This window comes from Cucumis melo, chromosome 12, assembly GCF_025177605.1.
Source record: "Cucumis melo cultivar AY chromosome 12, USDA_Cmelo_AY_1.0, whole genome shotgun sequence".
Classification (NCBI taxonomy): domain Eukaryota; kingdom Viridiplantae; phylum Streptophyta; class Magnoliopsida; order Cucurbitales; family Cucurbitaceae; genus Cucumis; species Cucumis melo.
In genome coordinates, this window is record NC_066868.1 from 7517424 (window position 1) to 7535109 (window position 17686).

Genomic DNA, 17686 nt, shown 5'->3' on the forward strand with positions numbered 1-17686 from the left:
AAGTACAATTAAAACTATCAACAATACACCTCCTCTACATATAGCCTTCTAGATACAAATACACTAATGCATATCACAGTTCTGTCAACAGTATGAGCCATTAATACATTTTAAACTACGCATAACAGTCAAACCATCTCAGCTCAGTATAAACAACCAACACATTCTAATATACGTCTAGCAGTAAAGTCCTTGTAGTCAATACATTCCAGCTTCCATTCTAAATTCAATATAGGGTTCGATAGTAGAAACCCCTTACCTTAACTTTACCTACTCCTTGATCAAATTAATGTCCAATGAACCAAACCAATGAACATAAAGTTAAGAAACTCAAACACTTTCATCCATTCAATTCATCCAAACGTGAATTCCCTAACTTACCCAAGTAAATGGAGACTCGAACTTCAAACCAACTTGTTGTATATTCCAAGAACTCGAGCTCCAACACCTTCAAGGATATAAACAATAAGCCAACCAAATAAAACAACATCAATACTTAAACAATGGCAATGAAAACAACCACGATTCCACACATTTCACCCTTACCACGACCTCGATAGTTCACGGTAATGTAAAGGTAGTGGCACACAAATCGAGCCAACTATTCTCTATATAACAATTTTGAAAACGGAAACAACCTATAAGTCCACAATAATGAGAAATACCAAAAATTCCCCAATCAACATGTGATTAATTGACCACACGCACGCGTGTAATTCTTCTTCTAAACGATCATGATACGCTATCGTGTAAAAAATGATACACGATTGTGTAGTTCTTTTTAAGGATGAAGAAAAATGCTTCCTGTAATTATTCTTCTGAACGATCATGGTACGCGGTCGTGTAGGAAATGATACACATGATCGTGTATGACAAAAAATTTCCTAGTCAACACATGATTAATTGACTAAAATCGCGCGTGTAATTCTTCTTCTAAACGATCATGATACGCTATCGTGTAGGAAATGATACACGATTGTGTAGTTCTTTTTAACAATGGAGAAAAATGCTTCCTGTAATTCTTCTTCTGAACAATCATGATACGCGGTCGTATAGGAAATGATACACACGATCGTGTAGGAAATGATACACGATCATGTAGTTCTTTGTAACGATGAAAAAAATATTTCGTGTAATTCTTCTTCTAAATGATCATGATACACAATTATGTAGGAAATGATACACAATTATGTAGGAAATGATACACAGTCATGTAGGAAATTATATACGGTCGTATAGTTCTTTTTAACAATGGAAAAAATAGAAGAAAGCTTAAGAAAGGAGGAAAATATGGATATTTACGTTGTTTTCTCTCCTCCATCAAGAAAAATTCATTTATATTCCTCTAAAAGGAGAAGAAACTAGAGAGATTTAACATAAGAAAAAAAAAAACATGATCTATCTAAATTTAGGAGATTAGTTTGTCGCCTCCACCGTTGTCGCCCTTATCTCTTTCGGTAAGGAATTTATTTAAGGTAGATTTAAATTTTGCCCTAAGATTTGTTACCAAAAATCTTGTGTCCTAAGATCGATTATGTTCTTGTTTTTTTTGTGGTTTCTTGTGATGGCTATTATTTATCTTTTAGGTTTGATTTTGTTTATGTGGAGATTTTATTTTTCACGTGGTTTATCCTTATCGAGGGCAGCTCATCTCATGCTCTCTGTGCATGTATGAGGATGTAAAAAGGTCATCTAAATTCATGAGGCATCTTTTTTTTTTTTTTTAATGCATCTATTATTACTTAGATCAGCCAACCAAATGTTTAGAAACCGCTACAACAAGCCCAACTTTTTGTTTCCTTAGAAATGTTGTTTACATGGAAACTTAGAAATTTTGTTGAGTGAAGGAATAGAAAGATTAAAGTTTTTTCTATATAAGTTATTTATATATATGAAGAAGGTGTTGCTTTGAATGAAGGTGTTGCTTTGAATGTATGACCTAGAACTTGTTTGATTATTATTGAATTTGATACAAGGGAAATGGTTATTCACTTATCTTCGTATAAAAGGAGAGGAAACTAAAGAGACTAAACATAAGAAAAAGACGTGATGTATCTAAAATTGGAAGATCAATTTGTCTTGTATTTAAGCTTTGCAATGAATTCAGGTACCCTTCTATTTTAAAGTTTAATTCTTTTATAAGTTTCTTGTAAGTTTGAGATTGTGATATACCCATTTATACCATAATTATCTAACTAAATTGATGAAAATCCAAGATATTGAAGATGTTTTCTTTCTTTCAAGAATAATAAAAAATATAAACTATTTACGCTCTATGACAAAAAATCACTCGAGGACAAAAACTCATGACACTTTATGAAATAAAGTGTATATAATTTGTCCATTTTACATTTTTTTACAATTCTCCTATATTTTAAATAAAGAAAAAACATTATTGAGTACATGTTATAAAAATCACAACACATGTGTATATCATGTATAAATTAAACAAGGTATATATGATAATAACCATATGATATTGAGAACGAAAAATTATGAAAGAATTCTCGTATGTGTCTATGAATCAATCATTCAGCTCCCTCTATGCTTGCTTTGATTCGAAGTTGAACATTTCGATTATTCAAAGGCTGCAAAGGCCTTGCGTTAGTGTTTGAGTCCTACACATATAAATCAATTTTAAACTTCATTAAATTATATCCTTAAACTAAGAAATTTTAGCTTTATGCATCATATCTCTTTGACTTTTTGATAAAAATATTAGATTTGGAACTAAATGTGTAATTTAACTACAAATTAAAGAAGATTATTTTAGATGGAGTATCTCACTTACATCATGGACGGCCACACGAAGTAAGTTTACTTGTTCGGGTGCAACAGTTCTAACCTGAAAAATTTATAAGAATAATTTAGCTACAAAAACAGGATATCTAATGAGAATAATCAAGTAGCTTATATATGTAAGACTGGGAATAGAGATGTTATTGAAAAATTACCTTTCTTACTATGGTCCAAAGCACATTTTGAGAACATGGAGGAACCGTTAAAGAGCCAATATATCTATAATATAAACTGCTTCGCATCTTCAACAGAGATGGATTGACCATGTTCAGTAATTTATCTCTTTGTGTAGCAGATATTTCTACGAAATGTTGTCTCATCTAAAAAGGAAAATAAATAGTACAAAATTTAAAGCTTTGTGAATTAGATTATATAATTTTAATATATCTAATTTGAAAAAATTGAAAAAAAAATTATCGTAAAAGACAAAAATGTTAAAAATGTTTACAAAATATTACAAAATTTTAGACTGTACCGACCATAGACATATATGATATAAATTTATACCATCAAACTTCAGTAAAGAAATCTGCCATACCAATTTTTTTTTTTAAAAAAAAATGGAAAATTGGATTACCCATGTCTTATTTATAGAAAAAGATATGGGGAAAACAAGAAATCACAATCTTTAAAAGAATGGTTAAATATTTTGAAACATTACCGTAGACAAGAAGTAGTCAGGTTGTCCAATGTTATAGAGAATTCCAATGACAGCAATATTTCCTGTTTGGCTTTGGTGAACTAAATGAGCTTCTAAAGCAAACCTTTTTCCATTGAGAGTGTGTTCAGATGGTGAATGCCAATGAATTTGTCTTAGAAAATATCGACTTCTATTTACTTCCATATGTCCGGCTGCACCACTCCATTGTAACTGCATGCATTCATCACAATAATATACCTATATGTTAAAATCATTTTTTTCTTTTAATTCTATGCATGATAACGTTAAAGATTTTTAAATATGAAGCCGAAATAAGTTATAGATAAACGGTATAATCGGTGATATATAGACTAACCTCATTGACATTTTTTAACTCAGCTTTTGTTCGTAGAGATTAAGGATATTTATCCAAATTTTGACCAATTAAGAAATAAAAATCGTAACTTTGGAAGTTTAGTTGAATTTTTTAAATGAGGTGCGAACTTTAAAAGATGTGCGAACTTTAAAAGATGTTTGAACTTTTTTAAAAATATTATTTAGATTTGGCAAAAAAGACTGCTAGTAATGCTAGTTAAATATTATCGTCAATTTATCGTATAATAATTTTGAAAGTTTGTATCAAACATGATTTAACTTGAAGAAAATATATGTTTTTAAGAAAATAAAAAAAGTAAGAGATGTTATTCTTGTTACCATCATATCGTGTCCTCGATTCTTAAGAGTTGCATTGGAAGATCTATAGTCGATTTGGAAGTCCGTAAAATGAGACACAATACGAACCCTTTGGTTCAACAAATCGATAGGAGATTGCATCCGTCCAGTATTACAGTTATGCCATTCTGGTCTAAGATCTCCCCAATGTGCAGGTCCTCTCGTTCCATTTGTATTATAATCGAACTCTCTTTGATTTTCTACATGAATACGAAAGAAAAACAAATGGATCGGTAAGTAAATTCCTCCACAAGGATTGAAGTCAAATTAAACATTATTTCATTGGAGCAAAATCGAAATCTTCAAATTAAATGCAATCATCCAATCAATTTTTTATTTCCTTTACCAGTTGACAAACTCCTCATCATTTATTCTCCATTTAATAATATACTTCTTTTCTAAAAAAAATTATTCTTTTTTCCCCTAGATGAGAAATTTTCATTTGTTTTTTAGAAAACAATCAATTTATATTTCAATACATAAAGCTCTATTCATTAAAATAAAAAATATATGTAAATGAAAAAGAACTAATAGTTAGAGGAATAAATTTAAACACAGCTAAAATTTTCATATTTGAATCCGTTTAGATCTATTGATTTATGACTATTTTCATTTGATTGCATTAAGGTTCAACTTAAAATTTCCTATGTATAAGTATTTCTATCCAAAAAATATATTTCGAAAAAATATTATGAAAATTTCTTCAAATGAGTAGGGACTACTTATGTTATTAGTTTATGTGAAAACTACTTGTATTAATTTTTAAACAAATGATATTATTAATTTAATTTGAACAATTGTTTTTAATATTAGACTATTTGACTTTAAAGAAAACTAACACACTACATGCAAGGTTACGTTAAAATGCAAGTAGGTGAATTGGTATAGTGCTTGTACTATCAATCTCAGAATTCCTTCTATTCCCACGTTGATTTGATCATTTTGTGATAAAGAAAAGGAAAAAGAAAATAAATATATGTGCAGAAGATTATAAATTTCTAACAAAAAATTATAATTTGTTTCCACATAGTTAGGACAATTTTAGAGAAATAATAACAAAATAATAACATGCTAAACTATTTTTTTAAACATCATGTGAATTGATTTTCAAATTTCAGAGACAAATAAAAGGCCAAACCCGATTGATCTTTAACGTAATTGCCCGAAAAGAAACTAACTCTAGAAAAAATCATATTATAAATAATAAGCATGAATCCCTACCAACTTCTTGAGACATTGCAGGCCATGAAACCAAAAGAAAGGCAAAGAAAAATGAACAAAACAACAGATCAAAACTCAGCTTCTTCTCCATCACTTCTAATTAAAGACTTCGATTTCTTCTTTGCATAACCAATCAAACCCAATCTTCTTTCGTTTGTGGGTTTCTTAGAACAAAAATTTTGCTATTTATATTGCCAAAACTTGGAATTGTGAATGCGAAGATTTTGAAGCTTCTGAGTTTCTTCCATAGTCAATTTCAACTAAGTTTGAGAAAGAGAGAAATAAGGAAATAAATTCATGGGCAACTACATCATCACATATACGTAAATAATTAATGGTTCTTAGAAACAAAATGCTGCCGTGCGATTTCTTTTACAACAACATATATAGGTGGTCCTTCAAGATTCTTTCTACCTCACGATGATTCGAGATCAGTACACTTTTGTGACATGTTATTTTCATCCGTACCACTTATTTGTTCTTATTCTAGGTGACTTATTGACTACTTTCATGCACGTAACATGTGTTTTTAATCAAGCAATGACGGTCGACAAAAGGTTAGTGATGCATGGTTTAGATTATAATGATGTCTTATGGCCGACATTGTTGCCAAGAGTACCAAAGTGATCAATGAATAACGGACATTTAATGTTCGACACTTTTTTTCCTTACCAGCTCATTTATATTGGTGTACCTTAGATATTATAATATATAAGTTTGACAAACTATAATGTTGTATTATTAAAATATTACTTCTTAAAAATTAGGGGTTTGTTAAAAAATATAAAAATGACAAACTATTTACGCTCTAAAAATGTTATGAGATAATCGATAAAGTTCTTTAGTTAATTCTAAAGTAAATAACGAGAGAAATAGCTAAGTATACTGATCTAGTTAATTTTAAAGATGTCAAAGCCACTTTGTTATAACTCGAGGATGAGGTCAATCAACGATTAATGAGCTAAAGGAAGTCAATCTTGGACATAACAACTTGTAGAAATACAAGTTATTATGAGCTTTTAGGTAGAACAATAAAGCCAAAATACAGAATAAAAGTGTCAAAACACATAAATTCTATCGTAAACTCATAAATATAAGAGAATACGACTTGCATAAGTTTTCATGCTTGTTTTACCCTGTTTTGAGTGTTCTATCACAAGTTTATAAAGAAAATAAGAAAGACAGTGAATGAGAGAGGAGCTCATGCTACACGATAAGAAGTTTGTCTGCTAACTAAAACATCTCTAGGTGATGAACCACATCATCACACAATGAAGATTCACTAGAGGACAAGAATGGTAGTTGGAGTTGATGTGACTTGACAAAAGCTGCAATCGGTGCTGATACAATCAGAAGAATCAAAGTTTTTCGTCGAAAGTAGCCTTTGAAAGGGCTTCATCTCTACCATGCAAACAACGGTTTGAATGGACCAAAACCTAGAGAGCTCCATTAGAGCAAGTACAAAGGACTAGCCTTTCCACCTTCTGTAAATAGTTTTCGTTCTATTGTCCCGTCAATCATGTAAGTGTGAGCTTAGAGAGAGATTAGAAAGAGAGTCCATTGTATTCTTTCCCCTAACTTATAAGGCATTCTGCGACTTGTCTTTCATCTCTTTACCTACCATTTTTGTATTTCATAATGTATGAATTCATGTTGTACAATGGTCGAAGGCCTACATACTTTAATACATCCCAAGTTTATTCCTTTTCAATTAATCCATCATGTGTTTACTATTTATCTGTATAATGACCCAACTCCTTATACTAAGCTTCATTACTATTAAAATAAAAAAAAAAAAAAACAAGTTTTGCATTTAAAAGATAAGAGGAAGATTAAATTCTTAAATAAATGATTTCAATATTCTTTCATAAATCATAATTTAGTAAAAAGAAATCAAAGCTAGAAAATAAAATCCTAGTTCGAGATCTATACAACTTTGAAAGAAAAATAACATAGAAATAATTCATGAATTTCGATGAATTCAAATAAAGATACTAAAAATCAAAATATTGAACACATAAAGGTGGAAGCAACATAATTTCCTTATGGCAAGTCATGGATCTTTTTTGTCATTCGTCAGCTTTGCTCTGCCTCTACCTTTACTTGAAACATTAAACATAGAAAGAGTGAACATATACATATACTCAGTAATGGACCCACTACTAGTTCGTTAGGTGTCTGTAAACTTTCCATTAGGGTCCCGTAAGGAGGTACCCAAAACTATAGTGCTCTCAAAGACACACAATCTAGTGATCCCATAGGAATACATCTAGTCTATCGATGAACACGAAGGAACATCTAAGACATCGGACGATAAGTGATCCTACCATACTACTCATAAACATGGTATGACAGACTGGTGGTCCCATCGAACTCACACAGCCATAAATCTATGAAAGGTGGTGATCCTGAGGGACACCCATGTAAGTACAACCATAATAGCGAAAGTTAACAGAACATCACAGTTCATACCATGTAGCATATCATAAATATCATAACATGACATGAATATCAATCATACAGTCCTTAATTATGTGATTAGTATACCACGTTTCATAAACATAGCAGTCGTTAATATCAACCATCAATAGCAGCCATCAACATCAACATATGATGCACCTTAGCTACATCAATGCATAACGAAAGATACATGCAAGCTCTTAATTTCATTTTCGAGGTCTAGTAGTAGAATTTCTTACCTCGAGATTAGCTAAAATCCCGACTGATAGTCGAAATTTAAATAACCTAATTCTAAACATAGATAAAATTAAATTAATAATTTTGTCAACCAATATCATTCAAATATGTATTTAGGGCTTCCAAACATACCAACAAAATTTTAGCCAAGTGATCCTTCAAGAAAATAATCGAATTTTAAGAAAGGTAATCCAACTTAATAAAAAATTAATATTACTTGAACTACAATTTAAATCCAACATTAGTTTATTTAGAGCCCAAAAATTAACCTTTGATGTGTATATCCAAAATCCAAAAAAAAAAAAAAAAAAAGACTCAACAAACTTGCACAAAATAGGTTGAAGGACAATAAGATGATGTTGGGCTGCTCGACTAAGATAAAGAGCAAGGAGAGGTAGCTATGCTTAAAAGAAAATGTTGTGGAGAGATGGGTAGGCCGCTCGTGCATGAGTAGGTAGGCTGGATAACACGGATGTGTGGCTCGGGCGGTAATGGACGGGGCTTGAACAAAGAGGTATTGACCGAACTTCACATGAAAGACTGAACATAGCTTGGATCTTTAACGACACCAGCGCACGACGGAGAATGGAGGAGACGGAACCTTGCACGTGGAGGCTTAGCGGAAGAAGGAGGGAATGGGTGATAGCTTGTAGAAACACAAGTTATTATAGCCTTTTAGTTAGAACAATGAGGCCAAAATGTATAAGAAATGTGTCAAAACTCGAAGCTTATGTTGTAAATTCATAAATATTTGGAAGTACATTTCACATAAGCTTTCATGTCTGTTTCGCCTTGTTTTTAGTGTCTAAACGCAGGATTATGAATAAATGAAGAAGGTGGCAAATCGTAAAGGAACTCGCAAGAAGATAAAGTGAGAAGGCCAGATCAGTAGACGAGAAGTTCGCTAGAAGACAAAAGTGGCAGATGGAGTTGATGTGACTTAACATAAAAGCAGCTTTCGACGCTGACATGCTCAGAAGACTAGATTTTTCGTCTAAATCTACCTACATAGTCCTGTATAGGACTCCATCACCATCAAGAAAAAGAGGCTTGTATAGGCCAAATTCAGCCTGAATGAGCTGAACTAAAAAATATGCAATTAATTTCAAATAAAATTGCCAAGAACAAGGGAAATTCATTAAGCATTATTCAATTTCAAGAATGGGTGAAAGATAATCAATAATCAAGTAAATTTTTGTGTAGAGAAAAGTAATCCAATTAATCTTGCATTAATTATCATATTTAAGTATCTTGCATACAAAGGTTGAATCAAAATTAAAATCAAGAATGAATTTGACTAGAATTATTGAAATTGAGACATGGATTTAATTTTTCATACAAAAAAAAAATAGAGATTCCAACAAAAATTTACATCAATATCAAGATTGAATCAAAACTGAATTACATGAAAAATTAAAGAAAAGAAATTTTCAAAGAAAGGATTTTCCTAAGCCTACTTACCTAAAAAATTTACCCCTCCATAATCAATAAATCTGGAATTTTATTTGAAGAGAGAAAAAATGTAGAAGAATGGATAGAATTTAGGAAATAGGGACAGTTTTGGGAACATTTTGGAGTTTATTTGAGAGAAAATGGAGAATTGATGATGAAAATATGGGAATTAGGGGTTTATATTAAAAATAATGGAAATAACCGTCAAGTGGGCTCGAAACCATGACCTCTAGGGCGAAAAAGTACTTCAATTAATGAAAAGGAGGAGAATTTTGAAAAGTTGGTAAAAAAATTACGAGTTTTCCATTGAAGAAAATGCAAAAAAAGGAGTTTACGTCGACTCAGATTAAAACTCCAATGGGATGGAGAGATGTGCGGCTTCGGGAGGTGACAAGTGGTGAACGCTGATACGGGGTGGACGGAAGAGACAAATTAACGCATGCACGAACATAATTTTGATTTTATTTTCACGTCAGCTAGAGAGTGAACCTGTGACCTCTAGGGCGTGCGAAGGGGGTCAAAACAACTTTTGAATATTTATGAATTTGTCCCTGATGTTCAATTTGATCGTTCTCCTTCGTTTGAACTCCATTTTAATGATTTTCATTATGTTGGGTTTGTATTGGAGTCAGCTTCCATATTTTGCATAAAAATATCAAAATAATGAACATATGCATGATATGTATTGAGAATAAGCTATCTTTAAACTAGTCAATACTTGTCTCAACAAATTATGCCCCACTTAAACTTTGTTCATCCCAAGCAAAGTAATATATAATATCAAGCAGTCAAGCAGCATGCACGGGAAACAAACATTAACTTAAGATGAAAATAAACTATCATGTAAGTATATAGGTGATACATTTCTAACAAGTCATCCAAGCGACGTTACTCAATGACTTAACAGTCTATCCAAACCTATGCTTAAACCTAGTTCAAATTATCAAAAAGATTACAAATTATCAATTAAGGTTTGGGTTTAACTAAGTTCGTCCGGAATAAGTACGTTTTAGAAAGACGCTCAAGTTTTGTTACTCGGATGCTAGACATGCTATGAAAAGATTGAAAACACCTTAGACTCGTTTTCTCCCTACTTATGGATCGGGAAGGATTCCTGCTCTTTTCAAAGTCCTGGTCAAACTAGATGCTATGTTTAGAACACTAAGAGAAGGTTGTCTAGTTTTTCTTAGGTCAAAAGTGAAGTTTTTCCCCAAAAGCTCTGATAGTTAGAGAAGCCAAAACAATTACTTGACCTACCCGAAGGTTGTCTAGTTTTTTAATTCTTGGTTGCCTCACCATTTTTTTTATGCATTTGCTCTTTCTTTTTTCTTTGGTATGCAGTGCGGTAACTAGGCCTTGCTAGAACTAATGGACTACCTTTTTATGGAGCTAAACTTAGTTTCTAGTATGATTGCTCCTTTCGAGGTGACAACACGTTTCATCTAATCTTTTCTAAAGGGATCTAGTTCTATGCGGCTAAATAAGAGGTTCCTATTTCGTGTTGACAAAAAAAAAAGTGTTAAGGCATTCTCAACTTATAAAGAGAAGCTCTTATACTTTTGACTCTATCTAGGCTAGATTTGGACTAAATGTATCATAGACACATCATAATAACGCAACAAAGAAGAAAATGCTAGAAATGTATCTATGCACTCATTGTATAATACATTCAATCATTCATATCTTAATATGGTATGGTTAAAAAGGGATGAAAAAAAAAAGGAAGATAGCAACTCATTATTTTCAATTTATTTAGAATATTCAGAATAAAAAATATACCCCATATATTCATACACATGCAAGCTAAGCTAATTATCAAGAAACATGCTATCCACCCCCCACTTAAAAATTTGCTTTGTCTTCAAAGCTTTCAAAAATTAAAGTAAAGTGAAAGAGAGAGGAAAGGGAAATAATGTACTCCGTGGATGTATCTTGATGTTTGCTCGGTGGAAAGCTTGCATGGAGAAAGTATTAAATCCTTATTTGTGTGTAAAGTTTTCTTTGGGTAAGATCATTCTTAAAAAAAGAAAGAAAACTTTCTTAGTTTTATTGGAAGGTAAAAACTAGGAATTAGAAAGCAAATGAAAAAAAAAAAAGAAAAAGACAAAATTTAAAGAAAGTAAGTAAAATTAACACTTGGCTGCCTCTAGGAAGCGCCAATTTTTTAGGTTGGTTGCTCGACCGTTTATTCTTTCCACAAATCAAGTGTAGGTGGGATGGAAGAGTGTGCTCTTACACACTTGAGAAGATATGGGTTCTCCTTCAATAAAGATTATGAGTCTATGCCCATTTACTTTGCCAAGTTTTCCTATTTTCTCATTTATAATCTCAACTGCACCATAGTCAAAGACATTAGAAACAACAAATGGGTCAATCCACATGGATTTAAAGATGAGTAGAAGGACTTTATCCCCTACTTCGAACTCTTTTTTAAGGATCTTTCTATCATGGTAAAGTTTGGTTTTTTTCCTTGTAGATCTTAGAGTTCTCATAAGAATCAAGTCTATGTTCTTCTAACTCACTAAGTTCTAACAATCTATTCTTATCGGCTTCATCAAGGGATAAGTTGCACTTTTAAATAGCCCAAACAGTTTTATGTTCTAATTCTACAGGAAGATGACATGCTTTACCAAACACTGATTTAAATGGTGTTGTGCCTATGGGTGTTTTGTAAGCTGTCCTATAAGCCCAAAGTGCATCATTCAGTCTAATGCTCCAATATTTTCTATTGGGATCAACAAATTTTTGAAGAATGAACTTTACCTCTCGATTGGAAATTTATGCTTTGCGATTTGTTTGAGGCTGATACGGAGTTAAAACTCGATGTTGAACCCCATATTTCTTCATCAACGTCTCGATGGTCCGGTTGCAAAAGTGGGTTTCTTGGTCGCTTATTATGGCTTTGGAAGTACCGAACCTAGAGAAAATGTTTGCAACAAAGAAAGATGAAACAATAGAGGAAGAATTAGTTATAGTTTTGATTGCCTCAACCCACTTGGAAATATAATCTACTACAAGAACTATGTAAAAGATATCCAAAAGTGGAAGAAAATGGACCCATGAAATCAATTCCTCAAATTTCCAAAACTTCACAAAGGAGAATCAGTTTCAATGGCATTTCATTCTTTTTGAAAATAGAGCCAAATTTTTGACATTTTTCACATGCTTTACAATATGCATAAGAATTAACAAAAAATGTTTTCCAGTAGAATCCAGAGTCTAAAATCTTCCTAGTAGTACGTTTAGGACCAAAATGTCCTTCACATGCTCTTTCATAGCGAAAAGACAAAATAGAATCATACTTATTTTCAGCAACACACATTCTAACTACTTGGTCTATTCCTATTTTTCAAAGATAAGGAGACTCCCAAACATAATGTTTTGACTCACTTTTCAATTTGTATTTTTGATTATAAGAGAAATGAGAATGAAGTTTACCAGTTACAATGTAATTAACAATGTCAGCATACCGGATTTTCCCTTACCGGATTTTCATCTTGTTTTTGAACAATTATGCCTAGATGATTGGCAACGGGATTGTCCATATCTTTCCTATCTATGATTGTCAAGTTGATTTCTTAAAGTAAGAGTACCCATCTAATAATCCTTGTCTTACTCTCTTTTTTGTTTAAAAGATAATTTATAGTTGTATGATCAGTATACACTGTTATTTTTTATCCAATTATATAGCTACGAAACTTATCAAGAGAAAAGATTATAGTCAAAAACTCTTTTTCAGTTGAGGGGTAATTAGCTTGAGCAGAGTTTAGAGTTCGATATGCAAAATATATAGCATGGAATTTGTTATCTACTATTTGTCCTAGCATTGCACCTAATGCGTAATCACTTGCATCACACAATATTTCAAAGGGTAAGTTCCAAAAAGGTGTTTGCAAGATAGGAGAAGAAGTCAATTTATCTTTCAAAGTATCAAAAGCATGCATGCAGAAGTCAATTTATCTTTCAAAGTATCAAAAGCATGCATGCATTTATCATCAATTACAAAAGAGACATCTTTTTGAAGTAAATTTGTCAAAGACAAAGCTATCTTAGAAAAGTCTTTTATGAACCTTCTATAAAATCCGGCACTGCTAAAAAATGATCTAATATCTTTTAAGCAAATGGGGTAGGGTAAGTTTTGAGTTACATTAATTTTAGCTTTGTCAACTTCTATTCCCTTAGATGATACTAAGCGTCCTAGTATTATACCGTGAGAGGCCATGAAATGACACTTTTCAAAGTTAAGCACCAAGTTAGTACCAATGCATCTCTTTAAAATCAAATTTAAACTATTCAAGAAAGAATCAAAATCGTTCCCATAAACTGTGAAATCATCCATAAACACTTCTATGCATTTTCTTATGAAATCAGTGAATATGCTTAACATGCATCTTTGAAATGTTGCAAGAGCATTACATAGTCCAAAGGGCATTCTTTTAAAAGAAAATGGTCCAAATTCACATGAGAAGATGGTCTTATGTTGGTCTACACATGCAATGATTATTTGATAAAATCCAGAGAATCCATCTAGAAAGAGAAAGTAAGATTTCCCTTCTAGTTGTTCAATCATTTGATCTAGAAAAGGTAAAATAGAGTGATCTTTAAGAGTTACCTCATTTAGCTTTTTATAATCAATACAGATGCACCAATTATTTGAAACATGAGTAGGAACGAACTCACCTTGGCTATTTTCCACAATGGTTGTACGACCCAAACTTTTAAATTATGTTAAGGTCATTACTCAAAAGATAAATATCAAACGACACTTTCTTGAAAAGAGGATAACTAGAATCTTTATAAAATTAATATCAAGATGTTTACAAAAACATAAGATTATCAAAATTAATAAAAATAATTTGAAAACGTGACCTGTGGGTTCTAACAATTTTAAAGAACTAAAAAACAAATAAATAGGACAAAATCTTAAGTAAAATGGTAAAAATTTAAAATACTGAAAAATATATAAATAGACGCAGAAGCTAATTGTGTCCCTATATGGCATGTCACGGATCACTTTCTGTCGCTCGTCAGCTTCTCAAGTTCACTACCTTAGCCTAAAATATTAAACATAGAAAAGAGTGAGTATTTATAATATACTAAGTAAGGGACCCCCTACTAGTCCCATTAGGTGATCTGTTAACTTTCCATTAGAAACATAATTATAACGTCATGTGTCCAATGGAGCACACTTGAGTGAGTGAGACCGTACGAACACCCCTAAATCGTGCAAGTGATCTCATGGGAACACCCTTAGTCGTGCGAGTGATCGCAGGTACACACTCCATAAATATATATGTAATACGTAGGTGCACCCCTAATCGTGCGAGTGGTCCCATCGGAACACCCTAGTGTTCGAGTGACCCTGTATACACAATATAACTGTCTCCTAACCGTGCATGTGATATGTAGGTACACTTCTAAATCGTGCGAGTGATCCCGTAGGAACATCCCTAGTCGTGCGAGTGACCCCATAGATAAGATCACAATACAGGTGGGGTAAAAAGATCAACAAACAAAGTTAACAGACACACCATAATCCAAAGCATGAAACATCATCATAAACATCTTAACATGGCATGAATATTAATCATAACGTCCTTATTCATGTGATTAATATATCATGTATCATAAACATCATAAACATACCAGTCATCATCGTCAATCATAATATCAGTCATAATCATCAATTATAATATCAATCATCATCATCAACATAATGTCAATCATCATCTATAGCATCACATTATGCATCTTAGCTACCATCAATGCATAATTGTAAATACATACAACCTCTTAAATTCAATTCGAAGGTCCAGTAGTAGAATCTCTTACCTGGATATTAGCTAAAAATATTTATTTGCTGACAGTAATTTCCCAATTAAAGCAGATCCTAAACAGTAAGGAAAAATCAATAACTTAATTAATAAAATTTACCAATGCCTAGTATTTAAAATTTTCCAATTTAACTTATAAAAAAATTAAGGTTGAAACCAATTCAACCTTGATTGGGAAAAATTCAAGATTAAATCTAAAAATATTATCCAATTGAACCTTTAAAGAAACCCCAATTAAATCCTAAATTAAATTAACAAATTATTAATTTAATTACTTTGGTTTATAAAACTTGATCAAATGGAGGTTGAAAAATTATCTAAACCTTGACGAGAAAATTCATCACTTAAATTTTCAAGTTTTACCAAAGGGACCAATCATAACTAAAACTGGTGAGGCGGCGGCGGCAGAAGGTTATCTTAGTGAAGAAGATGAAAAACCTTTCTCTTTTTTCGTTTCTTTTCAACTTAAGCATTCCAATGCTATTTATAAACCCAAATAATAACAATAATATTTATTATTATTATTTTCTTTTCCTTTTAAGATATATATATATATCATACCAAAATATACATATATCTTTATGAGGTTTTTTTACAAATAGAACAAAGCGGCAAAATATTTATACTATGTAGAATAATTTCGAAAACGAAAAAAAGCCCACAACCCCACCGTGTAAAATACCAAAAGTGGCCCGTTAACACTGTGCGTGTATATATTTGGTACAAAACACGTGCGTAATATATTTAGTACATGATCGTTTAGATTTGGCTATTGTTTGGTACACGATCGTTTAGATTTGGTGATTTAATTTGACAATTATTTTTTTAATTCTATCATTTAATTTGGTTACACGATCGTTTAATTTTGTTACGTTTAAAATTGGTTACGCGATCATTTAGATTTGGGTAGGCAAATCGTTTTTTTTACACGCTCGTTTAGATTTGACTAAACGATTTTTTTAAAAAAATTTGTACGCGATCATTTACTTTTTTACACGATCGTTTAGATTATTTTTTTACATGATCATTTATTTTTTTCAAGATTCTTTAGTACACGATCGTTTAGATTTGGATAAGCAATTTTTTTTAATTAATTTGGTATGCGATCGTTTAGATTCATCTACGTGATGGTTTGTTTTTTACACGATTGTTTACATTTTGCTACTCTAATCTAAATGATTTTTTTCAAGATTCTTTATACACGATCTTTTAGATTCTATTATTTTTTGTACACGATAGTTTAGATTTGGTTACCAAAATTTAAACAACGTTAAAAAGAAGAAGAAGAAAAGAAGAAAGACGATGGAAAGAAATCGCAGAGGAAAAAAAGAAAAGGAAAAGAAGAAAGACGATGGAAAGAAGAAAGAAGATGGAAAGAAATCGCAACGAAGAAAAAGAAGAAAAGAAAAAAGACGAGGGAAAGAAATCGCAGCAGAAAAAAAAAAAAAGAAGAGCAAAAGAAGAAAGATGACGAAAGAAATTGTAGCGAGGAGGAAGACGATAAAATAAATCGCGGCGAGGAGGAGAAGAAAGACGAAAGAGCATACCTGGAATATTTAAAAAATGGCTAATTTTATTGGCTTTTGTACACAGGCCGTAAATAGTTTGGTATTTTGTTACCTTCATAAAAACTTCCATATTATTATTCTGATTATCTTTCTTCAAAATAATTAATTATCTTCTATTCAAAATAATTAATTATCTTCTGTAATAATTAATTGGGAAACTTTCATAAATGTAACAAAACACCAAACTATTTACGACCCGTGTAACAAAGTCCATAAAATTAGCCGTTTTTTAAATATTCCAGGTTTGTCCTTCCATCTTTCTTCTTTTCCTCGTGATTTCTTTCATTGTCTTCCTCTTTCGATTTCTTTCATTGTCATTCTTCTTTTCGTTCTTTTTTTCTATTGTGATTTATTTCCATTGTATTTCTTTTTTTTTCCTCTTCTTTTTTCCTGCTACGGTTTCTTTCCATCATCTTTCTTCTTTTCTATTTCTTTTTTACGTCATTTAATCTTCCCATCCTATTTCTTCTTTTCCTCTTTTTTTTACGTCATTTAGATTTGGGTAACCAAATCTAAACGACCGTATACAAAAAATAGCAAAATCTAAAAGATCGAGTATAATTTTTTTTTAAAAAAATCATTTAGATTGGAGTAGCCAAATGTAAACGATCGTGTAAAAAGAGTAAACGATTATGTAAAAAAAATATCATGTATAAAGAATCTTAAAAAAAGATCATTCAGATTGGAGTAGCCAAATGTAAACGATCGTGTAGAAAAAAATAAAAAATCGTGTATATAGAATC

The 17686-nt window shown here is 31.6% G+C and overlaps 1 protein-coding gene across 4 annotated transcripts in view; it reads right to left on the bottom strand.

The window, feature by feature from the left end:
* Positions 1 to 2313: 2313 nt before the first annotated feature.
* LOC103501096 (alpha carbonic anhydrase 7-like) overlaps positions 2314 to 17686 on the bottom strand; it is a 51182-nt gene continuing 35809 nt past the window's right edge. The window contains exons 1-6 of one of the 4 annotated variants that reach the window (XM_051079786.1): positions 5393 to 5568; positions 4154 to 4371; positions 3461 to 3670; positions 2955 to 3041; positions 2792 to 2845; positions 2314 to 2618 (exon numbers count right to left, since the gene is read on the bottom strand). In XM_051079786.1, coding sequence (XP_050935743.1) covers positions 2529 to 2618; positions 2792 to 2845; positions 2955 to 3041; positions 3461 to 3670; positions 4154 to 4371; positions 5393 to 5483 — 750 coding nt within the window. In that variant the 5' untranslated portion in view covers positions 5484 to 5568 and the 3' untranslated portion in view covers positions 2314 to 2528. Of the gene's footprint in view, positions 2619 to 2791; positions 2846 to 2954; positions 3120 to 3460; positions 3671 to 4153; positions 4372 to 5392; positions 5569 to 17686 lie in introns of those variants that run through there. The other 3 variants (XM_051079785.1, XM_008464586.2, XM_051079784.1) reach the window with 3 other exon arrangements.